General features: G+C 44.2%; 1 protein-coding gene and 1 pseudogene across 2 annotated transcripts in view; one reads left to right on the top strand and one right to left on the bottom strand.

Annotated features, from left to right (window-relative positions):
- ITK (IL2 inducible T cell kinase) overlaps positions 1-15,711 on the bottom strand; it is a 56,386-nt gene that overhangs the window by 15,833 nt on the left and 24,842 nt on the right. For both annotated transcript variants that reach the window (XM_075210143.1, XM_075210142.1), the window contains exons 4-5: positions 13,593-13,721; positions 2,311-2,345 (exon numbers count right to left, since the gene is read on the bottom strand). In XM_075210143.1, coding sequence (XP_075066244.1) covers positions 2,311-2,345; positions 13,593-13,721 — 164 coding nt within the window. The remainder of the gene's footprint in view (positions 1-2,310; positions 2,346-13,592; positions 13,722-15,711) is intronic.
- Positions 1,013-1,722, top strand: LOC142149597 (ras-related protein Rab-35 pseudogene; annotated as a pseudogene).

Raw genomic sequence — 15,711 nt, 5'->3', positions numbered from 1 at the left:
AGGCTCCCCTGCTTTGCTCTATTGAGAACAGAGCATGAGGCCAGAGAGTCGAGAACTGCATCACTCTGCCCCTGCTCAATTTTGCTATGGCGCCCGTCAATTCTTGTTGACCTGATCAAATAAAGATTTAATTGTCATTTTCACTTTTTCCAGGATGCACATTTTTATCTTGGCTTTCAAATCCCGCCAATGGTCAGGTAAAGTTTCTTCCCAAAAGCAGACAAAGGAAGGTATGTGCCCTTGTCAGAGAATTGCCTGTTCTCTCAGGATTCCGGGAGAGTAGGAAACAATGCCCTTATCAAGTTGCCCCACCAAAACCCTCTGCCCTCTGGATTTTGCACCAACTTCAAAAACTTGTCCTTGACGTCTGCCAGTGAAAGTGTATTTATGCTACGTTTTACTGTGTTTGATGACATTAACTGAATGAATTTGCACATTTCATTTTAACTACTCATAAAATGGACCTCATGTTACCTATCTACCATTATGTGATCATTGTGATGATTATGGTTCAGAGTTGTAACTCCTATGGTACAATAATCCAGCAACTGAAGCCTGGGAAATCAACCGTTATAGTTTTATACAACCTATCTGATTTCTAGTCCATGATCAGCAGGATAATTTTCACACACAGGGTTGCTCATAGGGAGAAACAGGGGAGACACATGTCGGGGAGCCCGTCATGTTGGAGTGCCTGTGACATGACCCAGTGGCTATTACTGTATCTGTAATATTTTGGGGCCCAAAAGAATTCCAATATGCTGCCGGAATTCAATCCTGAATGTCTGAGGCCCCATGTGTCATGATCGTGTTGTCGTGTGATGGCCATGTGATGCACAGGCCATGAGGCTTGTCAGCGTACCGCGCAGCGTTGTAATATCTCAAGTGAGAAGATCACTGCACCACCCTACCACCGATATACAATTCTGCTACTTAATATAGTTCCTATATTGTTTTTGCAGTATAACAAAAGTTAAAGTACAGGTCCAGGAAGCAGATTCGGTCAGAACGGAACACGCAGATCTCGGTGACCAGCTGCACAAGATGCCAACATGGCCCGGGATTATGACCATCTCTTCAAGCTCCTCATCATTGGTAACAGCGGTGTTGGAAAAAGTAGTTTACTACTAAGGTTTGCGGATAATACTTTTTCAGGCAGCTACATTATAACAATTGATGTTGATTTTAAAATCAGGACAGTTGAAATGAATGGGGAAAAAGCGAAATAGCAGATTTAGGATACTGCGGGAAAGATTTCGGATCATAACATCAACATATTACAGAGGAACACACGGTGTTATTGTTGTTTATGATGCTACCAGTGCAGAGTCTTTTGTTAATATAAAGAGATGGTTACATGAAATAAACCAGAACTGTGACGATGTGGGTCCGATATTAGTGGGAAATAAGAATGATGATCCTGATTGGAAAGTGGTGGAAACAGGAGATGCCTGTAAGTTTGCTGGGCAGATGGATATACAGCTGTTTGAGACTAGCGCCAAAGAAAACCTAAATGTTGAGGAAATGTTTAATTGCATTACCGAGCTAGTCCTCCGAGCAAAGAAAGAAAACTTGGCAAAAGAAGAGATGCTGCTTGGTGCAGGCACAGCACTGAGAAGCTGCTCTCATCTGAAGATTTGTTCCTGGGACGGAGAGAAACTGTGCCACGGGCAGTGCCCAGCTTTCAGGGGTTGGGGTATTTTCTCAGTTTTGTGCTGTTAATTTAAGACATTTCTCAAGGTTTTCTATTGAGAGATGCTGCCACTTCTTTATACCTGTGCCAACAAGGTGTTGTGGATCTTCGTCACCCCTGCTATTCTGGAGCGTCTGCTAGGAAAGGACAATTGCAGTGCCTACCTCTTGGACTGGTTATCAAGTGTCTGTACATACTGTAGAGTACATTCCATAGAGTACACACTGTAGAGTACGTACCAGAGAGTACACACCATAGAGTACGTACCAGAGAGTACACATCATAGAGTACATATCAATGAACCTTCGCTTGAAGTTTTGGATGTAAATAAACTTCTCGCAAGGAGAGGTGGGCCCAGGATCAAAAGTTGTCGGGGGGCCCATAATTCTTATTGGTGGCCCTGGTCACAGAGACAAAAAAGGGGGACCAGAAATTGCTCCAGGGCTCCCAATAAAGTTCACTACCTGGTTCTGATCACCAGGGTGGAGTCCAAGAGCATACCCTCTATAAATGTCAATGATGCTGCATTTGCTTCGATTTGTTTCCCCTTTTGCTTTTTCCCTTTTGCTAGGTAATTATTGCCCTTCTGGACAATGTATCTATATAAATAAACTTACCCTATTGTCTTCTGGAGTGGGTGGCAGGGGTTTCCCTGTAAGAGAAGCAAAAATACATTATCTTTATACATATTATTATTATTATTATTATTATTATGATTATTATTATCGTAGATTTGTGAGGCGCCACAGTGCTCCACAGCTCCATACAGCAGGGAAAACAAAGACATACATAAAACAAGGACATACAAGACAGACATGAAAATGAATGGGTGTGGAAAACCCTGCTCATTAGAGAGCTTACATTCTAAGTAGAAGAGGGCGCAGCTGATACAAGATCAGGGAGTGTGGCTTAGTGGAAAAATTTGGACAGCTGTGAGGGTGTATTAGTGTGAAAAGTATCATCAGGGATAAGGTAAGCTTTAAAAAAGAGATGGGTTTTTAGAGAACGTCTAAAGATTTGTAGGTTTTGGGAAAGCCTGATTGGGCGTGGTAGAGAATTCCATAAGTGGGGAGCAGCACGGGAGAAGTCTTATAGGTGCGTGTGAGAGGTGGTTACCAGGGACAAGACAAGGCGCAGGTCAGATGTAGACAGGGCCCTCTTAAGAACATCTTGGGCCCCCGAGCACAGCAGTGCACCGGGGCCCCTATATATACAAAATAAAATAAAATGATTATATATATGGGCCCTGCAGCCCAGGGGGGCCCGTCGGAGGCAGCAAAAAAAAAAAAAAACCTGAAAAAAAAAGAAGAAAATACTTACCTTGCGGTCAGCTGGCGATCCGGCTCCCTCCATGGTCTCCTCCTCTGTCACGCCCCGCAATGGATGTCAGGTGGGCATGATGATGTCACGCCCGACATGCACTGCGAGTGCGACGGAGGAGGAGACCAACGAGGGAGCTGGATCGCCAGCTGCCGCAAGGTAAGTATTTTCTTCTTTTTTTTCAGGTTTGTTTTTTTTTTTGCTGCCTCCGACATGCCCCCCTGGGCTGTAGGGCCCCCGGGCACCTGCCCATTGTGCCCAATGGGAAAGACGGCCCTGGATGTAGATCTAAGAGGGCGGGAGGGAGAGTATTTTGATATGAGATTTGAGATGTATGCAGGGGTAGTGTTGTTGAGGGCTTTGTAGGTAAGGGTGAGTAATTTGAATTTGATACTGGAGGACACAGGGAGCCAGTGTAGGAATTTGCAAAGTGGTGCAGCAAATGTGGAGCGGTTAGAGAGGAAGATCAGTCTTGCAGCAGATGGATTGAAGTTTGGATATATGGGTGTCGGAATTGCCAGATAGCAGAAGGTTGCAGTAGTCAAGATGGGAGATGATGAGAGAATGGATAAGAGTTTTGGTAGCATGTTAAGTAAGAATAGGGCATATTCTGACAGTGTTTCTAAGGTGGAATCAACAGGACTGGGACAGAGTCTGGATGTGAGGAATAAAGCAGAGGGTGTAATCAAGTGTGACACGAAGGCAGCAGGCTTAAGAGACTGAGTAAATTGTGGTGTTATTAACAGTGAGGGAGATTTGAGGGCAGGTGGTGACTCTGGCAGGAGGGAAAATAATACGCTCTGTTTTGGATATACATAGAAATGAATTGCACGGGACAAACAAAGCAGACAGTGTTTGTATTAAATACGGAGTGTAACGCTATTGTAGCTTTTGTCTTCTGTATATAAGACAGTCTTTTAATCTGAAAAACATGCATACTGGTTTTTCATAATATATTGATGACCCATTTAATGACAGTAGAATACACCTTCAGATAACTTGAATTTATTGGATTCCCCATGCCCTGCAACTTTACATAATGCATTGCTTTATCTTTCTGTTTGTTAACATTTGTTTTGATAACGTAAAACACGTTAACTATTCGGCTAGACATAATACAAAAGATATAATATTCCTTCTTGCATACAAATGAAAATAGCTAAAAAATATTGTTACAATACATTCACAAAACCCTAGAATATATACACATGATCAATGCAGAAAGCACCTATCAGCTTTAGAGGTGAATTGGCAATCAGCCAATCAGAAGCGGCTACCTAATGCTGGCAAAGTCAGCAGGTGCAAAAGATATAGCCTCTGACCGGCGTATATGTGTGTCGCCGTGCTGGTCTGTCCAAGCCACATTTACATGAACATGCTCTTACGGCACAGTAAACGTTTATGTGTATTTGTTCTACTTCATTTTTAGCTTTCACATGTTATTTTCTCAAACATAAAGAACATGTTTGACCTTTGCTCTAGTCCTCAACCATTTTCGCCTATGTCCACTTCCTGAGTGTAAATGTGTGTTCATGTCAGTTGCTTTTAAGCCACAAACACAAATTTACAGTCAGGAAATGGACATAGGTGAAAGCCGTACTAAAAGGTCACTAATGGTAAACAGACATACAGATCATGTAAGAGCTACAAATGAAGTTAAATAAAAACATGGGGCCTCAGTCATTAGGGACGCATACTGAGTGCATTGTGCAGTTGTTCTCAATGGCACGTAAATCTGCATACTGATGATGATGATGATGATACTCCTGGAGTCAGCAGAGGACGGATCTCAAGATACGTGTGGTGTTGACTATGGGTGTAGGGTCACTCTGCTGTACTAGACCAGACACTGCAGGATGCGTACAATGCTTATGTGGAATATGAAATCTCAGAAGAACGCACAGAAAGAAAAAATATTAATCAATTAATGTTACCTGTCAATAATATAGTAATTTATGATTAGAAATGGAAATTGTATAAAAAAAAAAAAAAAAATGTTTAGAATTTTTTTTTCCCGTTGATAAACATTAGGGTTATTTTGTCCTTAAAGTCTACTGTACATAAAATAAATTTTTACAGTTGTTCCTGATTGCAGACACATGGTATATCATGCATACGATACTGACCCAGGACTTGCCCCTTAGCTGGTGCAAGAGATATGGCAGAAAAACAAGAAATTTTAACAGCCGCAGAGCTTCATTCCGACGTGGCTGCATTCGCTTGAGTTTGTCACGCCCACATTGTGCATTGAGTACGGGCACACGCCCCTTCCCTGCCCCGTTCACTCCCGGATATCGTACACTGTCGTAACTGTCATTTGCGTTGGCCTACGCAGCGTACTCGCTTTCGTTGACGGCCGAGTGTCCTCGTTCTGGGCATGCACAGAAGGGAATTGTGTACGATACGCACAAAAAACAGAGATACGTTCCTTAATGACTCAGGCCCGTGGAAATGAACTCAGGGGGGAATTCAATTGTCCGTGTTACGGGTAAAAGTACGCGGCCTGCGCATTATTACTGTTATTACGGTAATAATGCGCTGAGCTGTGAGCAGAAAGTGGGGTTAAAATTACCATAATAACGGTAATAATTATAACGCCATGGTTTTGTCCAGAAAACCTAAGTAAGAAAACTTACTTAAATTCTTACCTAAGTTCCTTAATAGTTATTAATGAAAAAACATTAAAAAAAAGTTTTTTTCTTCATTTTTTTTCTTCCATTAAATACATTTATCCTGATGTTAGTAATGTGTGCTGTACATAAAATGCAGTTTTACAGTTGCTCTTGATTTCAAACACATGTTGTAGCATGCATACGCGACCGTCATCACTATCACTCGGCACTTACATCTGCCCCGTAGCTGGTGCAAACGCTACGACCAAAAAACAGGTACCTTAGGGATGCCCAAAGCTTGAATCAGATGCTGCTGAGTGCACTGGAGCTTGGCACGATCCCTAGTGTACAATGACTATGTGCATACGCCCCTTCCCCAATCCGCCCCTGAAATCGTAGGCTGTCGGAAGTGTCCTTTGTGTTTGAATATGAATCTGATGTTCTTGTTTTCACTGGCGTATACTGGACATGCACAGTGCAGTTTTAAGCAAAATATGGCATGTATCCGCATTTACATTCCTTAATGAATCAGGTCCTGAATGCAGATATTAGGCTTAAGTAAGATCTGGGGTCAAAATATTTTGTCACGGCCACACCCGTGACATCACTTCCAAACCAGAGCCGACAAGCTGTGCAGGAAACATACAGTCACCATAATAACGTTGTGGACTGAGTGGCACTGATTTCCTGTGCTCAGTGCCTTAGAATTGTCTCTCTGGGCAGATAGAACCCTGCTTGTTATCTTGAAGCTGTTTTTGTTAAACCATTGGTCTATCGAAAGATTATTATTATTTTAGCGCCTTCCAAAATTGTTTAAAGTTTAAAAACCACATGGGGGGCAGAACCCAAGGGAGGCAAACAGTACAGGGTGGAAGTATAACTCGGGTCTATTATATTTGTGGCCTTTTACAACACTACGTTCTGTTAATATTACACTCGTGTTCTTGCACATATAATGCTAAGGATCATTTTTTAAATAACTGGCTAATTAAACTCTCAGTAAATGTTACATTTTACCCTGTATATCAGTGCAGGGAGTTCGTGTGTGGTACTATTTGAGTACTCACAACATATTATGTGACAGATAACAGGTGCAGATAGGTCCACACAATCTTATTCAATTCTTCCAAGAGTAAACAGAAGGTGATGCTGATACACTGCAGATCCTCAAACCAGGGGCAGGCTGGGCTGGAGGGCAGGGGGACATCTACCCCCCGGGCCGGTCCCATAGCGGACTACCTTCGGCTGGGTCACTGGACAACCTGCATTTTTTTCCTTTAAAATGTTCCTAACAGGCTGCCGAGTTGAGTCTTGGCCCCAGGGCTAAAATTTGCCAGCCCTCCCCTGCCTCGAACCCTATGTAAAAAAACTGGACCAACAAAGACTGAAAAAAAAGTGTCCGGCATTACGTATAGACACCTGAGTAAACAGTGATGCGCAGGGGCGAACGCAAAATTTTTTAGAGGCGGGTTTCCACACCACGCCACCAGTGGGCGTGACCAGCATGCATGGGGGCGTGGCTATAATATTAGACAGTACTTGGCTCCTCTCCAACTCTTCCTATCCCTATAATATACATGGGCAATGCTGCGTGCTCTAATGTTAGGTGCACGCAGCTCTCCCTTTTCAAGCAGAGCTGTTTGAAGCGGGGGCAGGGTCCAGCCACCTCAATTATACAGTGCCCCAGGCTTGGGGGGGGGGGGGGGGTTTCCAGGCACTAGGAGACCCCCCTCGGTTTGCCTATGGTGCTGTACCCATGGGGAACAGGGATCCCTACTGTGCCAGCAATTGTTAGTCATTGGTGTTGAAGTATGTATTCTTGGCTGATGAAGAAATATCATAGCTCTCACTCTTTTTAAACTGTATCTGTCATCTAAACACTGAGGGGGCAGCAATTTTGTGGACTGAAACAATATTTAGCTTATCAATTAGACTAAACTAGTGACATCACCGAGTCGGGTGAGGGCCTTTAAAAATCATCTTTGGAAGAATCATTCTGAGAAACACAGTACTGACCTTTATTTGTTTCACAGCCTGTTCCGTTTACCAGTAACAATAGGAAAGAAATGTGTCATCTCTCATGGAAACAAAACAGTTGAGACATTAAAAGAAATATGCGAGTGTGAGCCAAATTAGTGTCAGGCAAAGCATCAACTGGCTGTCAGTGTATCTCTGGTGCACAAAGTCCAAATTCTAAACTGAATAGAACGAAGCACTGATTCAACATCCTTGTTATTAGTAATCATTATTGGATTGTTGATTGGACCTTGTATAGTTTTGAATATCCATATTAAACAAATAAAAACAAATATTCTATTTGAACTTAAAAGGGACACAATCATAATATTATTTTCATGTTGTATGCATTAAAGGTAGTGAAGCTGTCCTTTTCTCAGGCTCCTTCATAAAAGTTGTTTGTAGTAAAACGTACGTAAATCGGGTGTACGTATGCCCGAATTCAACAAGGAACAGATTTGAAGATACGTGCAGCAATGACTACGTGTGTAGATCCGCTCTGCTAGACCAGACACTGCAGGATATATCTAATACTTATGTTGAATATAAACACACAAAAGAAAGCACAGAAAAAAAACTATTCAATTATTGTCACCTGTTAATAATATAGGCATGAATGATAAAACATTAAAAAAAATAAAAATAGTTGTTTTTTTAACAATTTTTTCCCCATGAAATACATGTATTAGTATGTTATTAATGTCTACTGTACATAAAATGCATTTTTACAGTTGCTTCTGATTGTAAACACATGTTATAGCATGCAAACACAGCCGTCATCACTAGTAATCGGCACTTAGGCTAGACCTGTAGCTGGAACAAGAGATACGGCTGAAAAACAAGTACTTTTGAGATGCCCAAAGCATGGATGGGATGTTGCTGCATGCGCTTGAGATTGGCATGGCCCTTACTGTACATTGACTATGGGCAAACAACCCTTCTCCTCTCCGTTCCCTCTGTGAAATCATAGGCTGTAGTAAGTGTCCTTTGCGCTCAAAGATTAATTGAAGTATCTGCATTCTGTGGTGTATGAGCTGGCATGCACAGAGCGATTTTGTGGATTGTACGCACAAAATCTCCGTTTACGTTCCTTGATGAATGAGGCCCGTTAAATGATGTTCCTCTGTGTTTATGTAAGACCAGCTAGGCCTCACTTTATAACATCTGTTCTTCCACTAACCATACTTATCTAGTTTTCATGGGCTGGGCTTGATAGAGTCATCAATTGGGTGGGACAAGGTGCATGATGCCACCAATCGGGCCATCATGTCCCTGCTCACTCAGTATTCACTAAGGTGGGAGGGTTTGTTGATGCAATTTTATGTAATTATAACACATTCCCGGCCACATCACAGACCGGTGAGCTGCCTTTGGGGAGAATTGGCAGCTGCCCTCGGAATCTGGGAGGTTTCCCAATAATCTGGGAGAGTACGTCATCTCTGGAGAGTAGAACATTCCGGGAGAGTAAGATGTTCCTGGAGAGTAGGACGTTTCGGAAGAGTAGGACATTCTGGGAGAGTAGGACATCTCAGAAGAGTAGGACATCCCAGGAGAGTAGGACATCCCGGGAGAGGACGATGTTCCGGGAGAGCAGGACATTCCGAGTGAGTAGATCATCTCAGGAGAGTAGGTCATCTCGGGAGAGCAGGACATCTCGGGAGAGCAGGTCATCACGGGAGAGTAGGTCATCACGGGAGAGTAGGTCATCACGGGAGAGTAGGTCATCTCTGTTGAGTAGGACAATCCGGGAGAGTAGGAAGTTCCTGGAGAGTAGGACAATCCGGGAGAGTAGGACGTTCCTGGAGAGTAGGACATTCCGGGAGAGTAGGACATTCCGGGAGAGTAGGACATTCCGGGAGAGTAGGACATCTCGGGAGAGTAGGACATCTCGGGAGAGTAGGACATTCTGTGAGAGTAGTATGTTCCTGGAGAGTAGGACGTTCCTGGAGAGTAGGACATTCCAAGAGATTAGATCATTCTTGGAGAGTAGGTCATCCCGGGAGAGTAGGACATTTTGGGAGAGTAAGTCATCTCGAGAGAGAGTAGGACATCTCGGGAGAGTAGGACATTCCGAGAGAGTAGGTCATCTCAGGAGAGTAGGTCATCTCGGGAGAGCAGGACATCTCGGGAGAGCAGGACATCTCGGGAGAGCAGGTCATCACGGGAGAGTAGGTCATCACGGGAGAGTAGGTCATCACGGGAGAGTAGGTCATCTCTGTTGAGTAGGACAATCCGGGAGAGTAGGACGTTCCTGGAGAGTAGGACAATCCGGGAGAGTAGGACAATCCGGGAGAGTAGGACGTTCCTGGAGAGTAGGACATTCCGGGAGAGTAGGACATTCCGGGAGAGTAGGACATTCCGGGAGAGTAGGACATTCCGGGAGAGTAGGACATCTCGGGAGAGTAGGACATCTCGGGAGAGTAGGACATTCTGTGAGAGTAGTATGTTCCTGGAGAGTAGGACGTTCCTGGAGAGTAGGACATTCCAAGAGATTAGATCATTCTTGGAGAGTAGGTCATCCCGGGAGAGTAGGACATTTTGGGAGAGTAAGTCATCTCGAGAGAGAGTAGGACATCTCGGGAGAGTAGGACATTCCGAGAGAGTAGGTCATCTCAGGAGAGTAGGTCATCTCGGGAGAGCAGGACATCTCGGGAGAGCAGGTCATCACGGGAGAGTAGGTCATCACGGGAGAGTAGGTCATCACGGGAGAGTAGGTCATCTCTGTTGAGTAGGACAATCCGGGAGAGTAGGACGTTCCTGGAGAGTAGGACAATCCGGGAGAGTAGGACAATCCGGGAGAGTAGGACGTTCCTGGAGAGTAGGACATTCCGGGAGAGTAGGACATTCCGGGAGAGTAGGACATTCCGGGAGAGTAGGACATTCCGGGAGAGTAGGACATCTCGGGAGAGTAGGACATCTCGGGAGAGTAGGACATTCTGTGAGAGTAGTATGTTCCTGGAGAGTAGGACGTTCCTGGAGAGTAGGACATTCCAAGAGATTAGATCATTCTTGGAGAGTAGGTCATCCCGGGAGAGTAGGACATTTTGGGAGAGTAAGTCATCTCGAGAGAGAGTAGGACATCTCGGGAGAGTAGGACATTCCGAGAGAGTAGGTCATCTCGGGAGAGTAGGTCATCTCAGGAGAGTAGGTCATCTCGGGAGAGTAGGTCATCTCGGGAGAGCAGGACATTCCGAGAGAGTAGGACATCTCGGGAGAGTAGGTCATCACGGGAGAGTAGGTCATCTCGGGAGAGTAGGTCATCTCGGGAAAGTAGGACGTTCCGGGAGAGTAGGACGTTCCTGGAGAGAAGGACATTCTGGGAGAGTAGGTCATCTCGGGAGAGTAGGACATTCCGGGAGAGTAGGACATTCCGGGAGAGTAGATCATCTCGGGAGAGTAGGTCATCTCGGGAGAGTAGGACATCTCGGGAGAGTAGGACATTCTGTGAGAGTAGTATGTTCCTGGAGAGTAGGACGTTCCTGGAGAGTAGGACATTCCAAGAGATTAGAACATTCCAGGAGAGTAGGACATCTTGGGAGAGTAGGTCATCCCTGGAGAGTAGGTCATTCCGGGAGAGTAGGTCATTCCGGGAGAGTAGGACATTCCGGGAGAGTAGGTTATCTTGGGAGAGTAGGTCATCTCGGGAGAGTAAGACATCTCAGGAGAGTAGGACATTCTGTGAGAGTAGTATGTTCCTGGAGAGTAGGACGTTCCTGGAGAGTAGGAAATTCCAAGAGATTAGAACATTCCAAGAGAGTAGGACATCTTGGGTGAGTAGGTCATCCCGGGAGAGTAGGTCATTCCGGGAGAGTAGGTCATTCCGGGAGAGTAGGTTATCTCGGGAGAGTAGGACATCTCGGGAGAGTAGGACATTCTGTGAGAGTAGGACATTCTGTAAGAGTATTATGTTCCTGGAGAGTAGGACGTTCCTGGAGAGTAGGACATTCCAAGAGATTAGAACATTCCAAGAGAGTAGGACATCTTGGGAGAGTTGGTCATTCCGGGAGAGTAGGTCATCTCGGGAGAGTAGGACATTCCGGGAGAGTAGGTCATCTCGGGAGAGTAGGACATTCCGAGAGAGTAGGACATCTCGGGAGAGTAGGACATTCCGGGAGAGTAGGTCATCTCGGGAGAGTAGGACATTCCGGGAGAGTAGAACATTCCGAGAGAGTAGGACATTTTGGGAGAGTAGGTCATCTCGGGAGAGTAGGACATTCCGAGAGAGTAGGACATCTCGGGAGAGTAGGTCATCACAGGAGAGTAGGTCATCTCGGAAGAGTAGGTCATCTCGGAAGAGTAGGTCATCTCGGGAGAGTAGGCCATCTCGGGAGAGTAGGCCATCTCGGGAGAATAGGACATTCAGGGAGAGTAGGTCATCTCGGGAGAGTAGGCCATCTCGGGAGAATAGGACATTCCGGGAGAATAGGACATTCCGGGAGAGTAGGACATTCCGGGAGAGTAGGTCATCTCGGGAGAGTAGGACATCTCGGGAGAGTAGGACATCTCGGGAGAGTAGGACATCTCGGGAGAGTAGGACATTCTGTGAGAGTAGTATGTTCCTGGAGAATAGGACATTCCTGGAGAGTAGGACATTCCAAGAGATTAGAACATTCCGGGAGAGTAGGACATCTTGGGAGAGTAGGTCATCCCGGGAGAGTAGGTCATACCGGGAGAGTAGGTCATCTCGGGAGAGTAGGACATTCCGGGAGATTAGGACATCTCGGGAGAGCAGGACATCTAGAGAGAATAGGATGTTCCTGGAGAGTAGGACATTCCGGGAGTGTAGGTCATCTCGGGTGAGTAGGACATCTCGGGTGAGTAGGACATCGCGGGTGAGTAGGATGTTCCTGGAGAGTAGGAAATTCCAAGAGAGTAGAACATTTTGGGAGAGTAGGTCATCCCGGGAGAGTAGGACATTCTGGGAGAGTAGGTCATCTCGGGAGAGTAGGACATTCCGGGAGAGTAGGACATTCCGGGAGAGTAGGACATCTCGGGAGAGTAGGACATTCTGGGAGAGTAGATCATCTCGGGAGAGTAGGACATTCCGGGAGAGTAGGTCATCCCGGGAGAGTAGGTCATCCCGGGAGAGTAGGTCATCCCGGGAGAGTAGGACATTCCGGGAGAGTAGGACATTCCGGGAGAGTAGGACATTCCGGGAGAGTAGGACATTCCGGGAGAGTAGCATGTTCCTGGAGAGTAGGACATTCTGGGAGAGTAGAATATTCCGGGAGAGTAGGATGTTCCTGGAGTGTAGGACGTTCCGGGAGAGTAGGACGTTCCGGGAGAGTAGGACGTTCCAGGAGAGTAGGTTATCTCGGGAGAGTAGGACATTCTGGCAGAGTAGGACATTCTGGCAGAGTAGGACATCTTCAGAGAGTAGGTCATCTCGGGAGAGTAGGTCATCTCGGGAGAGTAGGATATTCCGGGAGAGTAGGACATTCCGGGAGAGTAGGATGTTCCTGAACAGTAGACTACTGTGTCATTTAGTCACATAGCCAGGGTCAGGGAAATTATGAGTTTATTAATGATAACGGTAAGTACCTGTTGTTGGCAACATAGTGACAAGTGATAATTTATCCTTTAAAAGTCATTTAAATAGAAATTTTAATAATATAAGAGCCCTTTTAATGATAAGTAACAACTGAGCTGCGTGTCGGATAAATTCAGATCTTTGACAGGTAGCATAAGAAGGGGTGTGGCCTCACTTATAATGGGCCTAGTCTCACCCAAAATGTGCGGCTGTCATTTTCATTTATCAATGTGCAGATCTAAGTGTACATTGTACTAAAGCACACCCAATCCTATGGGAATAACAACATTTTACAGTATATTGATGCATACTATTGCCCAGCATTTTATGGACAAACTGAACATATATGACATGATGAAGAATCACAGTAACCTCATTCCCCTTCTGAGTTAGCACAGTATAAATATATGGTATTACTTACAGCCAACGCTGGGGTCATACACAGTACACCCAGCTGCCATCTTCTCTGTCTGACAGCAACACCTCCACCGTCCCTCCACCCAGAAGTTGGGGTGATACTTGGGTATGAGACAATGGTTTTTCTTGGTCACTACAAATAGATTTAAAATGTGCATCAGCGACTGGTCGACATTTAGATACTTAGATGAGAACTTAAACTTCCATATCTCAATGTTTTCAAGTGGTATAGTGCTATTGTGACTTGAAAAATTAGTAAAATGGTTCTTTCACTAAAAATATAGTTGTGATTTGTGCTAGTTGTATTACACCTACCATAAATGTAGCATTCTGAAAGTGGCAATTGGAAATAGTATACACTTCTATATGATACTATATATCATACCCGAATAACCTGTGGCTCTCCTGGGGGTATATTTATTAAACTGTGGGTTTGAAAAAGTGGAAATGTTGCCTATAGCAACCAATCAGATTCTAGCTGTCATTTATTTAGTACATTCTACAAAATGATAACTAAAATCTGATTGGTTGCTATAGGCAACATTTTGCACTTTTTCAAACCTGCAGTTTAGTAAATTTACGCCCTGTTGCTGTGAAACTACAAGTCCCAGCATGCCTTGCCAGTAGATTTCCAGCCAATAGCTCACAGGGTAAGCTGGAACTTGCAGTATCAAAACCCCTGGAGAGCCACAGGTTGGCTAGGCCTGATATATATATCTTTAAATCTTTGGACTATGTTTTCACCATTAAGTTACAGTAACTCCATATATTGCAGTTATATGATCTCCAGAAAGGCACAGTTTTCAAAAATGTATATTTCAGGCCTAAAGGGGCAGATTTACAAGACCAATGTATGTATTGAAGCTCAACAAAGAAACTTTAATATATAACACTATTTTAATATTTATTAACCCTATTAAAATAAGATATTTTTCTCAAATATAAATGAATCCGATTTCTTATTAATGCAACACTCACCATTTAGTACAGTTACATTGTGTGTATTCTCTTAAACAGATTTATTTGCCTCCATCAAGAGGTCTCCTGTCAATCTTATTAAAGTGGCAATCTTGTTAATCTTATTGAAGTGGCAATCCTCTTACAATACAATAGCTTGGGGGAGTGGCCTAGTGCTAAGGGCTATATGTGACATCATTGGAGGTGACCTATCACATCCTTGGGGAGGAGTAGCCAGGTACAGATAGAACCAGTGATAGACAGAAAGCAGACACAGGGTAGAAGCCACAACCACCTAAGTATGCTCAGACCTTGTGCAGAGGAATTGCATAAAACTATGTCTAACATGTACATTCCCCTGTACTAGGCACAGTTAAGCAAATCATTTTTTTATATGGTACAAGAAAGAGGTAAGGAGGGTGTGTACTAATGTGGTTCTTTAGCATGTGGTAATACACCATGGCACTTTATTTATTTTTTGCAGCACAATAAAGGTAATTTAATATAGGTAATTTATAAAAGCTTCGTGCATTCATATGTGCATTCCTAGGGCTCAGTGCTTGGATCTACATCTACTTTTGCAGGATTGCAGATCCAACTGGAACTGTGCATCGGGTGGAAAGAGTAAAAAAATGTCACTTCACAGTCCATCCTCCTGCCAGTTTAAGATCACCCACTTTATTTATTTAAAGCACCCGAGTTTTATGCATGCAAAATCGGGACAACATAAGCCTTGTCCCTGATCCACACAAACCCCAATTCCATATCTCCCAAGTTTCTGGCAAAAATAACCCCCACCCTTCATCTGACAAAACCCTGTCCCATGCCCACTTGTTGATGAAGCTCCGCTCCTTTCAAGGTCTGTACATCAGGACTGTTCTGCTAAAATTGGACAGTTGGGGTTATGCCCGATACACCCAACAACAGCCACATTTTGGCAAAGCTCCAACCACTTTCATGTAAGCTCCAACCCCATTAAGGTCCACATATCAGTGTTGGTTAAACTTTAAACTTTTCTCTTAAAAGACTTCTTGGTTTGGGATGACAGATGCACCTTAAAAGGTGTATTTCGACCAATGTAATAAGTGTCACGTAATAAAAGAGAGATCTGATGTCCCCTCACTTTCATGATTAACTTAATAAATGAGGCTAAACTAAGCAGTATT

Source organism: Mixophyes fleayi, chromosome 4 (assembly GCF_038048845.1).
Source record: "Mixophyes fleayi isolate aMixFle1 chromosome 4, aMixFle1.hap1, whole genome shotgun sequence".
In the NCBI taxonomy this organism is placed as follows: domain Eukaryota; kingdom Metazoa; phylum Chordata; class Amphibia; order Anura; family Limnodynastidae; genus Mixophyes; species Mixophyes fleayi.
The sequence above is the reverse complement of the archived record's forward strand: the minus strand, read 5'-3'. Positions and strand labels throughout refer to the sequence as shown.